This window comes from Aythya marila, assembly GCF_965140915.1.
Source record: "Aythya marila genome assembly, chromosome: W".
NCBI lineage: Eukaryota > Metazoa > Chordata > Aves > Anseriformes > Anatidae > Aythya > Aythya marila.
In genome coordinates this window covers 1,172,169-1,184,724 of record NC_139081.1, presented here as the reverse complement: position 1 = coordinate 1,184,724, position 12,556 = coordinate 1,172,169, and the positions used below count along the sequence as shown (strand labels likewise).

At 53.2% G+C, this 12,556-nt stretch overlaps 1 protein-coding gene across 15 annotated transcripts in view; it reads right to left on the bottom strand.

The window, feature by feature from the left end:
• The window catches only part of LOC309889424 (transcription factor 4-like), a 177,652-nt gene that overhangs the window by 43,710 nt on the left and 121,386 nt on the right, over nt 1-12,556 (bottom strand). Inside the window, exon 1 of one of the 15 annotated variants that reach the window (XM_082782251.1) lies at nt 5,896-6,153. The exons of 12 other annotated variants lie outside the window; for them this stretch is intronic. In XM_082782251.1, coding sequence (XP_082638377.1) covers nt 5,896-5,964 — 69 coding nt within the window. In that variant the 5' untranslated portion in view covers nt 5,965-6,153. Of the gene's footprint in view, nt 1-5,895; nt 6,154-12,556 lie in introns of those variants that run through there. 2 more of the 15 variants (XM_082782250.1, XM_082782249.1) reach the window with 2 other exon arrangements.

Here is a 12,556-nt window from a genome sequence, read left to right as displayed (position 1 = left end):
TAACCCTCGGGAAAAGAGGCTCAAGACCCTCATCGTGGGACAGAGCCCGAGGAAGCAGCCCGAGCTGCAGTGTGCTAACAGGTGCAGGAAGAATAAGACGCTGGGCAATCAACTTGCCTTCCCTCTGCTTTGCCAGCCTGGCTTAATAACGCCACCAGGAACGTAAACATTTCGGCGATCCCTATTGAAAAGTCAATAAAATAATGGGGCGCACAGCTCAGCCTCCTTCATTTTTTAAGTGATACGTCTGATTATTTCAATCGCGCCAGCACTTAGCTGAATGGGCTTAAATACGCATGCTGCATCGATCGGGTTTGTTTTATTCATCAGAAAGCCATTGAGCAATTCGGCGTTATTATTATTATTATTATTTTTTTTTTCTTCCTTCCTTTTCTTTCCTCCTTTCAGATGCCACCAGCAGGCCCTTCCCGTGCGGCTGTGGGCTGCGTCTTCCGGGAGGAGGGACGGCGCCGGGCACGGATTTCCAGGGCAAAAAGCAATCCAGCGGGGCTCCGAGCGGGGTTTAGCGGCACTGCTTGGCCAGATGCTGCACGACAAAATCCTCCAGCTGCAATCCGAGGGCCGCCGGGCGAGCAGGGAGCTGCGACAGCAGCCCTGGGGCTTGTTTGCACCGTGCCCACCGCCTGCCCGAGGTCCCCGGTGCTGCCCGCAGGGGGATGGAGCTGCTGGGACCCCTCTGTGCCCAAAACCGGAGCAGGAGAAGCAGCAGCAGCAGCAGCAGCAGTGCCCTGCTTGCATCCGAGCTGCAGCTCATGTGCTTCTCATTACGGGCTTTGCAGGCGTTGTAAAGAACAATTCGATCCCGCGCACATGGGTTCTCACACCAGCCCCACTCCTGTTCAGACACCTAATAAAGCCCCGCAGGTGCACGAAATTTCCTCCGCCGCAACTTTTTTTTTTTTTCCTTTTTTTTTTTCGCCTTTTAATATTATTAATTTTATAGGCGAAGCTCGGGTCCTCGCCGGGGAAGGAATTGGGAACCTGGGCACCGAGCTGCACGCCGCAAATTGCAGCTGGGGAAAGGGGGATTTGTGGAGGGCAGGTTTCGGGCTGAGATGCTGCACGCTGGGGCTGCGCTGGGAAAATCCCCAAAAGCTCTGCCCCAAAGAAGTGGGCACCCAGCAGACAAATCCCTGAAGGCTCCAGGGCCGATTCTGCTCCTCCTGCAGCCCACCTGAAAGCCCCCTTGGGCATCCGGGAGGTAGCACCGTGCCAACACCTCCCCAGAAAGCAAAACCAAAACCGAGTAACGAGCGCAGAGCTCCCAAACCAAGAGGCACCGATTTAGAAAGCTTCCCAGAACGAGGCCTAGCCTAAATTAGCTGGATGAAATAATTCCCAGGGAAATCTTGGGGATTTTTTCAATGCCAGGAGGAAAGCTGAACGCCAAATCTTGCCAAATCCCCGCTCAGGTGTGGGGGCGCAGCCCCCCCGTTAAATCCCAAGAGGTTTAAGCAAAACTTTTTCCCGAGCCCGAGCGTTTCTGCGCCGTGAAATAAGCACACGAGGGACCGGGAGATGGCTTCTGACGGCCTGACCTCGCCGTGACAGCCTGCCTTACCCCCTCCCTGCCTTTTTTTTTTTCTTTTTTTTTTAATAAAAAAATAATCAAAAAAGCAGCAGGAAGGCAGGGCAGCCCGGGGCAGGCAGCTCGTGCCCCTCTCCTGCCACCACAGCGGCTGCACAACTTCAGGAGCTGGTGAAAAAAATAAAATAAAATAAAACGAGTTCCCCTAGCACTGCGCCGTCAGAAAATGAGGAAGAAAGTGGCTGAAACGCTCCCTTTTTGAAAAGAAATTCCCTGTATGAAAGCAGCAAATCCCACGTCTCCAAAGTGCCACGGCAATTTTACAGTAAGCCGAGTTTAATGCAAACCAGATTGATGCCGAAACAGGAAACAAACAATTCTTCTGCACAATTTCCTGTAGATCAATTGGAAAGGTATTTAAAGACTGCACCAGCTATTAGATCTTTTGTTAACCCCCCCCCTCCCCACACACACACACACACACACCCCCCCGGCCCTGCCCACAAAAAAGCCGCTCGGAGCGCACGCTGGCAGAGGATGTCAACACCAGGCCGTAATTCGCCGTGCCTCCCATCAATCAATAACCGAAGAAAATCCTATTTAGAATCGCTTTTTTTTAAAGAAAAAAAAATATAATAATAATAATAATAATAAAAATAAAAATAAAATGAAACCAAACCCGACCACGGTTCGTTTCCAAACTGGCACGGCCGAGGACGTGCAGCTCGGTTCGGAGCGTATTTAAATCCCGCATGCATCCTGCGGGAGCATTAAGCTCCAGAAATGCCCGAAATGGTTTAGGAAACTCCCCCCCCCAGAGCTTTGCCACCCTAAAGCTGCTCCCATTTTGGGTGTGCACGACGGGAGGAAAGAGCTGGGACCCGTCGGAGGCAATGCTGCACTGCCCGGCGAGGTGTGCCGAGCCTGAAATGGGTGTTTTTAAATCGATTTGGGTTCTGCAGGCTCCCGGGTTCACAAAAACTCACCCCGTCCCCCCCCTTCCTGAATGTGAAAGGCAGCAAACACCGCTCGGGTCTCAACCTGCGGACTGACAACTCGCCCAATTTTTGCTTTCCCCTCGTTCTCGGGAGGCAGCTTACGGGATTCGCTTCGGTGACGAGATAAAACACGCAGCCTCGCCGCAACCTCCCCCCCCCCCCAAACAATGGGCCAGCCTTCCAGACGGCTTGGCCTCGACCCACGGCCCCAAAAAAGCAGCGCCCGGATCCATTTTCGCCCTGCCACGCACCCGGCCCCCCTCTCTCCACGCACGCCCCGGCCGAGCTACCTGAACCGCGGCGCAAAAGCTCTCCCCGCGCTTAGGAACCCGCTTGAAAGCAGCCTGGAAGTTTGGCCAATAAATATTATTATTAATTATTATTGTTTCTGGTTACGATCCGCTCCTTTCCAGCGCACGCAGCCCTTCCAACAAAGCAGAAGCGTAAAATACCGCGCGGCGCTGAATCGCCGCAGCTTCATTCGGGGCTCGGAGGCGGCGGTAGGGGGGGGGACGGGGACACGACAACACGCACGCCACACGCGAGCACAAAAGGTCTCTAATTTAGATTTAGAGATTCCTTTCTCCTCGGGCTCCCAAAGCTTAACTTTCCCTGCCACGCCGGCGGGATGACACCCGGCTCACGCCATTCACAACTTCGCACTTGTCATGATGAAGCGCGGCCCGTGGAATTATGGCACTCGGTGGCCTAGCCCCTTAGCAGGAGCGATACCGCCGAGCATTCATCCTCCTCCAGGAAACTTCCCGGGCTCCAAAAAGCTTTGGGACAGGAATAGCAGGCGGGACGGGAACGGGAAGGACTCGTTAGCATCCACTTTGGGGGATTTGGATGACTTGGCAAACAACTTATTTCCCCAACAAGTAGGCGGAGAGCCGGTTCGGGGCTGCTTAGGGTAAAGCAAAAAGAGCAATGACAATAATTATAGGGTTCCCTATATGATTGAACACACGCGCGTGGCGGGAGCTGCTGCTGCTGCGATCTGAAGGGACCAGCAGAAGAAAATTTTGCCACTTTTGCCTTGCGTTTTCCTCTGCAGTAATTCCTTCCTTAGAGCCCCCCCGCGTTGAAACGTGTTGCAGGTACAGGGGGAAATAACGCTTTAATAAAACCTCCGGGAGGGGAAATTGGAACGAAGCAATCTGGAAAATCAGCTGTGGGAAGCGATCCCGCAGCCATCCCCTCGCAGGTACCGTGCACGTCCTAAAACACCGCCCGCACAGCTCGGGGAACGGGGAGCCGGGCTTGGCAAAAACACCTCGCCTCTCCTTCCCCTGCATCCCGGGTTAGAAAACTCCTCCACGGAAACTTCCCTTCCAAAATCTTTTCGGGGAGAAAAAGCCGACCGAAAGCTCTCCCCGTCTGTGTATGGCATCACCAAGGCAAGCAGCGGTCGCTGCCTCACACGTCCCCGTTTTCTTTCCCCCAAGAAATGCCCTCCGCTCCGAGGCACGGGGAGGAAAAGGTTTCTCACCGCCGGGCACGGGGAAATAGTTCAAGGCAAAAGTGAGCTCCCCCGGAGTGAGCTCTGCTAAAACACCCCGCAAGCGAGGGGAAAAAAAGCAAGCAGCAGAAAAAGCCTTCTGCAGACCTCGCGTTCGTGGCAGTTTATTTATTTTTTCGGTCATTTTTTTTTCGTGACTCCCGTACCCAAGGTTGCTTTTCTCCCCCAGCAGCGAGCGGGCCCGAGAGCGCTTTGGAAGGATTTTGCATTTTTCGGCTTTTGTTTATTCCCAGGGAAGCCCTGCTTCCGCTGCCGGCGCTCGGTTCAGGGAGTTCAAGCCGAATTTAAACAAGTAATTGACTTGTCACTGGGAAAAGACAAAAAAAAACGCAGAGAGAAAAAAAAAAAAGCAGGGGGAAAAAAAAAAAAAAAGAGAGGACCGGGGGAATTTAGGGCTGTATCTTTTCCTGCAGCCGGGGGCTCGGGCAACAACCAGCAGCCCCGCTCTGCTCGCGCAGCCCCCCCGCCAGCCCGGCTCCCCTCGCCAAGGCGCTCCACGCGTGGCATCCCCGGGCTGGGCGAGCTGCCTGGCACCAACTCAAGAGCCTTACACCGCACGACCCGAGCCAGAACAATGCCAACCGTATGAAAAACAAAACAAAACAAAAAAAAACCCACGGAACAAAACCCCCGAAATCTGTTGGCCAAGTGGCCGGCTGAATACTTTCTCTCCCCAGCTCTCCGGTGCCGAACTCCTGCAGCTGCACGGCCGTGGCTTTTGGCACGGCTGCACCCGCAGCCCCTTTGTGCTTCTTCCCCGGCTCCCTTTGCTCCGAGGAGCCCAGGGAAGAAGGAACTTGGGCAAAAGTGTTGAAAAATGTTTCGGAGGGTCCCGGCGCGAGGCGAGCGCCCTGCGTTGCCGCTTCCTGTTTACAGCGCGCTGTCTCGGGGCTTTTATTACTTACTGGGGATGAAGAGCAGCGGCTGGCAACTTTTTTTTTTTTTTTTTCCTCGCAAAGCAAAGCTACCCCCAGCCTGGCGGCGCGTGGGAACGCCAGGTTTCGTCCTGACGAGCAGCAGGCGCAACTAATTCAAATAAAAAAAAAATAAAAGAAAATAAAATAAAATAAAAGGGGGAAAAAAAAAAAAAAAAGCGCCTCCCGGTAAATTCACCGATTCGCCAGCTTTTTCTTTTTCGTCTTTTAAGCGGTGTTAAATCTCGGCTGAGCAAAGCCCCTCGGTTTGCAGCCCCCCCCCCCCCTAGAGCTGGGAACAAAAGGCGAGGTCCGCGAGGCTCCGCCGGGCACCGCGCACCCCAAAAGGCGCCGGGCGCCGCGCCCCCCCTGCCACCGGGGGCACCCCGGGGTGCTGCGCCCCCCGCGCACGGCCCCGCCGGCCCCCTCCCCAAAAATTGCAGCGGGGCAGCAAGTTGGCAGAGCCGGAATCGGGGCTCTTCCCCCCCCCCCCCCCCCACGACCTCCCCAAATTCCCCATTTTCCCGACAATTTTCCTCTCCTTTCCAGCCGCGGCTCTCCTCCTCCTCCTCCCCCCCCCCCCTCCCCGAGATATTTTAAAATACTTTTCCTCGCCGAGACCCAGCCAGAAAAAAAAAAAAAAAAGAAAAAACACAGAGAAAAGGAAAAAAAAAAAAGGAAAGAAACCTCCAGATGGCGAGTATAAACCTTCTGCTGGGGTTATGCGCGGAACGCCCCGCGCGGCTCTCGCCTCTCCTTCCCTCGCCCCCCCCTCCCCAAAAAAAGCTCCGCGGAAGGGGCCGGGGCCGGGGCCGGGAGGGGGCTGGGGGCGCCCCCGGCCCCAAGGGGGGTGCCCGGTGCCCGGGGTTTGGGGGGGGTCCCGGCGGGGGTCCCGGCGCAGCGCCGCCTTACCGCTTTGCCATTATAGTAGTACATCAGGGAGTTGCCGCCCATGCCGGGGATCGTGTACGCGCAGTACATGGTCCCGGAGCCTTTTTCCCCTCCGGTTCCCACTCTTCCCAACTTTTATTTCAAACTCGCTCGAGCGCCCTGTGTGTTGCTGCTTGGCTTTTTTTTTTTTTTCTCTCTTGCCTGTTTTTTTTTTTTTTTGCTCTTTTTTTTTCTTTTTTTTTTTTTCTTTTCTTTTTTTTTTTTTTTTTTTCACCACAATTCCTGCACTTGCATGTTCCCAGATGGCCGGCCCGGGCGCGCTCAATATGCAAAGCAGGGCGAGACCATTCGCGGCGCGGGGGCGGAGGCTGCGCGCCCCCCCCCCCCCCCCCCCCCCTCCTCCTCCCCCAAATCCCCATCCCCTCCCCGTCCCCTCCCACCCCCCTCTTTCCCGCCTCCCCGGCCCCTTTCCGCGCGCCCGCGCCCGCGCGCGCCGCCCCGCGCCCGCGCCGCCTCGCGCCGCCCCGCGCCCGCCCCGCGCCGCCCCGGCGCGCTCCCAGCCGGCCGCCCGCGGGGCCGCGGAGTCGGGCCCATTAGCGAGCGGAATACAAATGCGCCTAATTGCCTCCCCCCCCTCCTTCTCCCCCCTCTCTCCCTCTCCTTTTTTAATTTTTTTTCCCTTTTTTTATTTTTTTCCCCTTTTAAATTTTTTTTCCCTTTTTTTTTTCTTTCCTTTTTTTTTCTTTCCATTTTTTTCCCTTTTTTTCCCCCTTTTTTTCCCCTTTTTTATCCCCTTTTCCCCCCCTTTTCTTCCCTTTTTTCCCCCTTTTTTCCTTTTCATTTCCTTTTTTCTTTCTTTTTTTTCCTTTTTTTTTCCTTTCATTTTTTTCTTCCCTTTTTTTTTCCTTTCCTTTTTTTTTCTTCCCTTTTTTTTTTCCTTTCCATTTTTTTTCTTCCTTTTTTTCCTTTCCTTTCCTTTTTTTTCCTTTCCTTTTTTTTTCCTTTCCTTTTTTTTTTCTTCCCTTTTTTTTCCTTCCCTTTTTTTCCTCCTTTTTTTTTCTTTCTCTTTTTTTTTTTCCTTTCCTTTTTTTCCCTCTTTTTTTCTTCCTTTTTTTTCCCCTTTTTTTCCCCTTTTATTTCTTTTTCTTTTTCTTTTTTTTCTTCCTTTTTTTTTTTTTTTTTATTTTGGGGTTTAATTTGATTAAAAAGCGAGTGGCAGGAAGGGAATCGTATGATGCACATCTAATAACTCCGCCATCTGTCCGTGCTGCTGGCGCGCTCCCAGCATTGTGCGCAGCTGCCGCCGCCCGCCCCGCGCAGCCCCGAGCCCCCGAGCCCCCTTCCTTTCCTTTGCCCCCCTCCCCCTGCGGGGCAAAAGGGGGCTGCGAGGGGGCTCCGGGGGGGTCAGGGGGGGTCGGAGGCTTCACTCGAGCCTGCCAAACCGTGAGCATCGCAGGAAGGGAGGGCCCCCTTGGGAATGGATCCCAAATGCGGCTCAATCATTTGCATATGGCGAAGCAAATGCCAGCCGAGCGTGCAGCGCTTCTCCGGGCTCAACTTTAATAATTCAGAGCCCCCTCTTGCCTTACCCCGCGCCGCGGCGGCGGAGCGCATGCAGTATTCATCGCCCACAAAGGCCCGGCCACGGCAAAGTTTCGCCTCCGAGTTTCTTTTTTTTTTTTTTTTCTGGCTGGCCCCGGCGCGTTGGGGTCGCGTGTGCGTGGCCGCGGCGGCAGGGAGGAGGTTCTCCAAGTCGCCGGCTTCGGGGAGCTCCCCGGAGGTTGGGGGGAAGCAGCCCTTGAATTATAATCACACATTTCATTCCCATTTCATGCTTTGCGGATTTCTTCCTCATTAGGGCGGCTCGTTGTCAATCCGACAAGAGCGCGTTTGGAACCTCTAAGCCACCCTCGGCGGGCCAAAAAGCCCGGCCACCGCCGGTCAGCCGCGCCTGGGAGGGAAAGGAAACCCTCCCCAAACCCGAGGGCTCCCAGGTGGTAACGCTCCAGAGGTGAAAAATACCCAAGTGCCCTGATCGGTCCCAAAAAAACCTCAATGACTAGGATTGAACGAGTTCTCCCCTCCCGTGTTTTCAAACTGCGAGCCCCGGCTTTGCTCTCCTGCTCACCGCTGCAGTTTCACAGCTCCACACAAAGTTATACGACGGGCATTACATTTTTAGTGCGGATTGTAGCACGGAATGGCATCGGGCGGACCTTTAAATCACGCAACTTCAGCACTGCGCTGCCACCCAGCAAGCCTCCAACTCCAGCCCAAAACGCCTGCGCTGACTGGCACGAGGTAATCCTAAAAATTCCTCCTGCTGATGCCTACAGAGCGTGCAAACGGGGAGAGAGAGCCAGGACTCGGCAAAGCAAGCCCCGAATCGTGCCCGACGTGTCAGGGAAATGGCTGCAGATGATTTCGGTTTGTTTTCTGCAAGCTCGGAGCGGGGAACAGTCCGACTCTGTTTGGATCCCGGCACACGAGTGCTTTCACCTCTCCGAGCGGGAGAATTTCGGTCCCGATGTCTTGTACCCAGCGCGATAAGAAGTTAATGCGGTTTGCAGGGCAGTAAGCCCCTCACTGTAACAGAATTCGCAGCACACGACAATAAAAATTAATTACTTTACCATATCCTATTTGCATTCGCACATACGTTGAGATAACTTTAATGCATTTTCCTGCCTGGCTGGGGGACCTGTGATTGTCCCGGATATGTATTTTTTTTTCTCTTTTTTTTCAGAAACAGGAACGAGTATCTGAAGGTGGGAGAAAAGAGAGGGATCAGCCTAGAAATGCCCCGAGTTTCCTAACTCCCCTGGTAGCATCTCGGTGTCCTGGTATATCCTTTCCTCACTTCTCTTTTGCCACAGCCCAGCAGCAAATTCCAGAAGAGGGTGAGGAAACCTTGGAGACACCCGAGGAGGAGAAGAAAGAGCCCCGAGTGCCTGAGCTCCCACGGGAGGAGGAGGCAGGGAAGGAAACTGTCCTGGTGCCGCAGTGGAGGGCACCCTGTTGGCCCCGGGCACGCCTCGGGTCTGCACAAAACACCAAAGCAAAGGACACTGGAAGCAGGGGAAGAGTCACAGGCCTGTGGGGACAGTGCCACTGCTGCGACCGAAGCCCTGTGACGGCAGCAAAGCAAGGGAAGCGATCTGCGAGATGACGGGCTTGGCCACAAATTCCAAGGGATAATGGTGAAATCTCAAGTAAGACGGCTAAAATAACCGGTATTCCTCTCCGTCTGGGTCACTTGGATAAGCTCATCCTTCTTACACAAATCCTTGAGTGTCGTTATTAAAACGGACCCTACAAGTGGCTCCGCATCCCCAGATGTGACGGCTGAAGGGGAAGGGAGTTTTGCCAAGCTGGGCCTTTTTTGCCCCAAATCAGTGCCCAGGATCTGAGCGGAGAGGTCCCATGAAGGCACCCCAGCTGCTGCCCCGATGGCCTTTCCCAACCAGCTTCTCCCCTGGTTAAAGAAAACAAAACAAAAGCCGACTGCAGCTCTTCTCCACAAAGCCAGGTCCATTTTATAGGATGCCAGCTCTGAGCTCAAGGTTTCTTAAAATCACCAGCAGAGCTCAGAGAGGGATGTGCATGGAGCTGACCGGCAGGTACACAGCCAAAACCGCAGAGGGACGCCAAATAAACCCCAAGCTGCATGTGCTAGTGGTGTTGTCTGGCCTTGGTTTTGGGGGATCCCAAATCCGCTGGAGATTAACCTGCTGAGCACCCCGGGCAGTGATTTGTGGGTGTCTCTTTCGCAGCGACCGCAGCTCGCTCTGGGCATTGACATTCCCCCCTCTCCCCGGGAGGAGGTTCGTGCTCAGATCCTCGTGTGCTGCAGACAGCAAGCAGCACAACTGCCTGATTGTACAGATGCCGTATGAATAAATCAGATCCTAAAAGCCACCGGCTCTGAGAAGCTACTTTACACCAGCCAAATGTGGATGCATCTGCTTTCGGAGGGCTGCCTAGCGATGGCACCCCTAATCGACCCCACCACCCTACAAAAGCCTTGTTTCCAGGCCTGGAGGCTGAGGGGACGCGTGGTCCCAGACCCAAACCGAGCTGTTCGTCCCACTGAGGGGACAGAGGGCTTGGGACCAAGCTGGGCAGCACCTGAGCCTGCCACATGTGAATTTTGGGCACCATCATTTCAGTAAGGCCGTGTTTTCGAGCTGATTTCCAGGCGGCAGTGGTCAGCCAGCTGCCACCCGTAGGTATCACCGCGAGCGCTGCTCCTCCCAAGCTCTTGCTCTGTACGTTTTTATGGACTTCAAATGTCAGCCAGGCACATCTGCCGGAGCCAGAGGAGTTCCTACACAAATTGCTCTTTCAGAGGTGACTGATTCGGTGGTATAATGACACACACCCCTGTCCTTGTGCTGCCAAAAACACGAGGTGAAGGGCTGGGGCGGGTGCTGTGGCAGAGGCCTGCAGCCCCACCGCAAGCCGAGACTGCCACCAAAAGCCACGGGACACCTCACTAAACCACCTTTAATCGGTCCAACATCAAACTTCTCTTCCTTTTAGCTCAAATGTACTGACCAGATAGCACACGGAGCTAATCACACCACAAAACCCCCAAAACCGCCTGCGCGTGGGCCCGCTCCCCGCCGCCTGAGGCCCCCTGGTTATTCTGCCACTTTCCCCAAAATGCCCCTCACGAAAGAAACCTCCGGCATCGAAACCTCCTTCACAGCTAATCTATTTTGAACAAAACCCTCTATCTAAGATATCCATTTGCCACCCGGTCTATTTTTGACTCCGCCGCTTGCAAAAAGCCAAGGGAGAAACGTAAAACACATGGGCCAGGATTTCTCGTCGCGCGGAGGCACCGCTGCCAATTTTTACCATTTTCTCTCCATTTTCAGAGCTTTTGGTGAGCTCTTCTGGAAAGCCAGAGCTTCTGGAGTCACCGACTGCAGGGTGATCTCAGACGGCACGTTTTGAAGGCTGATAGCTGGGGAGGAGATCTAGGAAATGGGGACTCTGAGGCATCAAACCCAGGCCTTAAAACCTCATGATTTCGTCTTTTTTGTGGGTGGCGGGGCGGCTGACTCAGGATATTTGAACCTTTGAGGTTAGCAGTGCTGTGATGGCTTCTCCACAGCCCTCTGGCAATGTAAAGAGGCCTAGAAATGACTGTAAGGTGGCACTGGGGCTTCAAGGCCCTTCAGAAATAGTGCCGGCACCGACTGCAGGCCGGAGCGTCCCACTGGCCTCGATTCACCATTCACCACAGAAATTAACAGGAAAATTGTTTTAAGGATCATTTCCGACCGTTTCTATGTGTCCCTAAGGCACTGGGGGTGAAGAGGTGGGAGGTTTGGATATTTGGGAATTTTGGTGCCATTTGTCCCAATACGAGATCCAAGATGTCCTAGATCTGCCCTACAGCCTGGAACCCGCTGTGGGGTTATTTGGCAAAATAAATCAGCAGAGTGATGGTTTTTTACACTTCAAGGAGTGCTGAGCAGTTCACCACCACCAAATCTGTTTGGATTATGAAGAAAGTCACTGCTTGTGGAGTAAAATACAACCTGTAGCCACCAGCGTTGGAGCTACTGTTCCTATTCCCTTACCAATAGGTTTCCCTATGTTCTTGGTCAACTGTTCTCCATTAGCAGGATGTACAAGCTAAATACGTGTTTTAAGCACAAGGCAATCAAGAACCTGATCTTATATTTGGTGTTTAGGAACAGAAAGCACACTAAAACACAACAATTTTCATTAGGATCAATATATATTCCCCCACATCAGTTCAGTGGTTTATAAACGATAAAAAACCTACTTGTACAAGGACTCGGAGAGGGAATTTATATATGTTATGATGTTCCACGACTCTTTTTTAAAACAATACAAGAGTTCAGTGTCTCTACACTCAGAGCTATTAGTACTAAATACAACCGAGAGCATTTCCAGAAAGTTCCCTGGCTACAAAGTGCTGCGGAGCCATGCCTAGGCCTGGAGATGCCAAAGTCTCTTCCCCAAATCCCCTTCCCATGGGATGGGCAGTGGGGCTCTGTGCCTGGTGCTGCCCCCATGGAGTTGATGTAAATGGGATGGCAATTCTCTAGTAAAAGAAAAAAAAAAAAAAAGAGAAAAAAGAAGAAAAAAAGTGAAAGAAAAAAACAAACTTGTGGGCACCATGCAAATAGCCACATGGCTAATTTTTACGGACCCAAACTCGGTCTTTTTTTTAAAAAAAGTCACATGCAGCAGTGTGTCTACATGGTAAAACACGAACAGAGCGGATCAAAGCATTCAAAAGCGTTTCTCACTAGCCTGCTCTCTGCTAAATGCTCTGCAGGACCGAACATAGATGTGGGATCCTGCAAAGTCGTATTCTTTCCCACTCTGCCACAAGAATCTGCGGAGGGAGAGAAACGCTGCTTCTCATTTATTGCACATTGCCATATGGAAGGCTTTTCAGCTGTTACATAGCTAGGCCTCGCAGCCCCTCCATCTAGCAGCTAAATATTATTCTGTCACTATTTCCCTTTGTATAGACGGGGAAGGGAAGCTCGGAGGGGCCAGGGGTTGCAGTCCCTAGGGCCGCGCCGGTCCTAGACACTTGTCACCTCGGAGGAGGACGAGCGCTTGCATGGTGGCACCTCGTCACTACGTCCCCACGGAACCCAGTGGTGAGGGTGAGGAGCCCATACGAGGC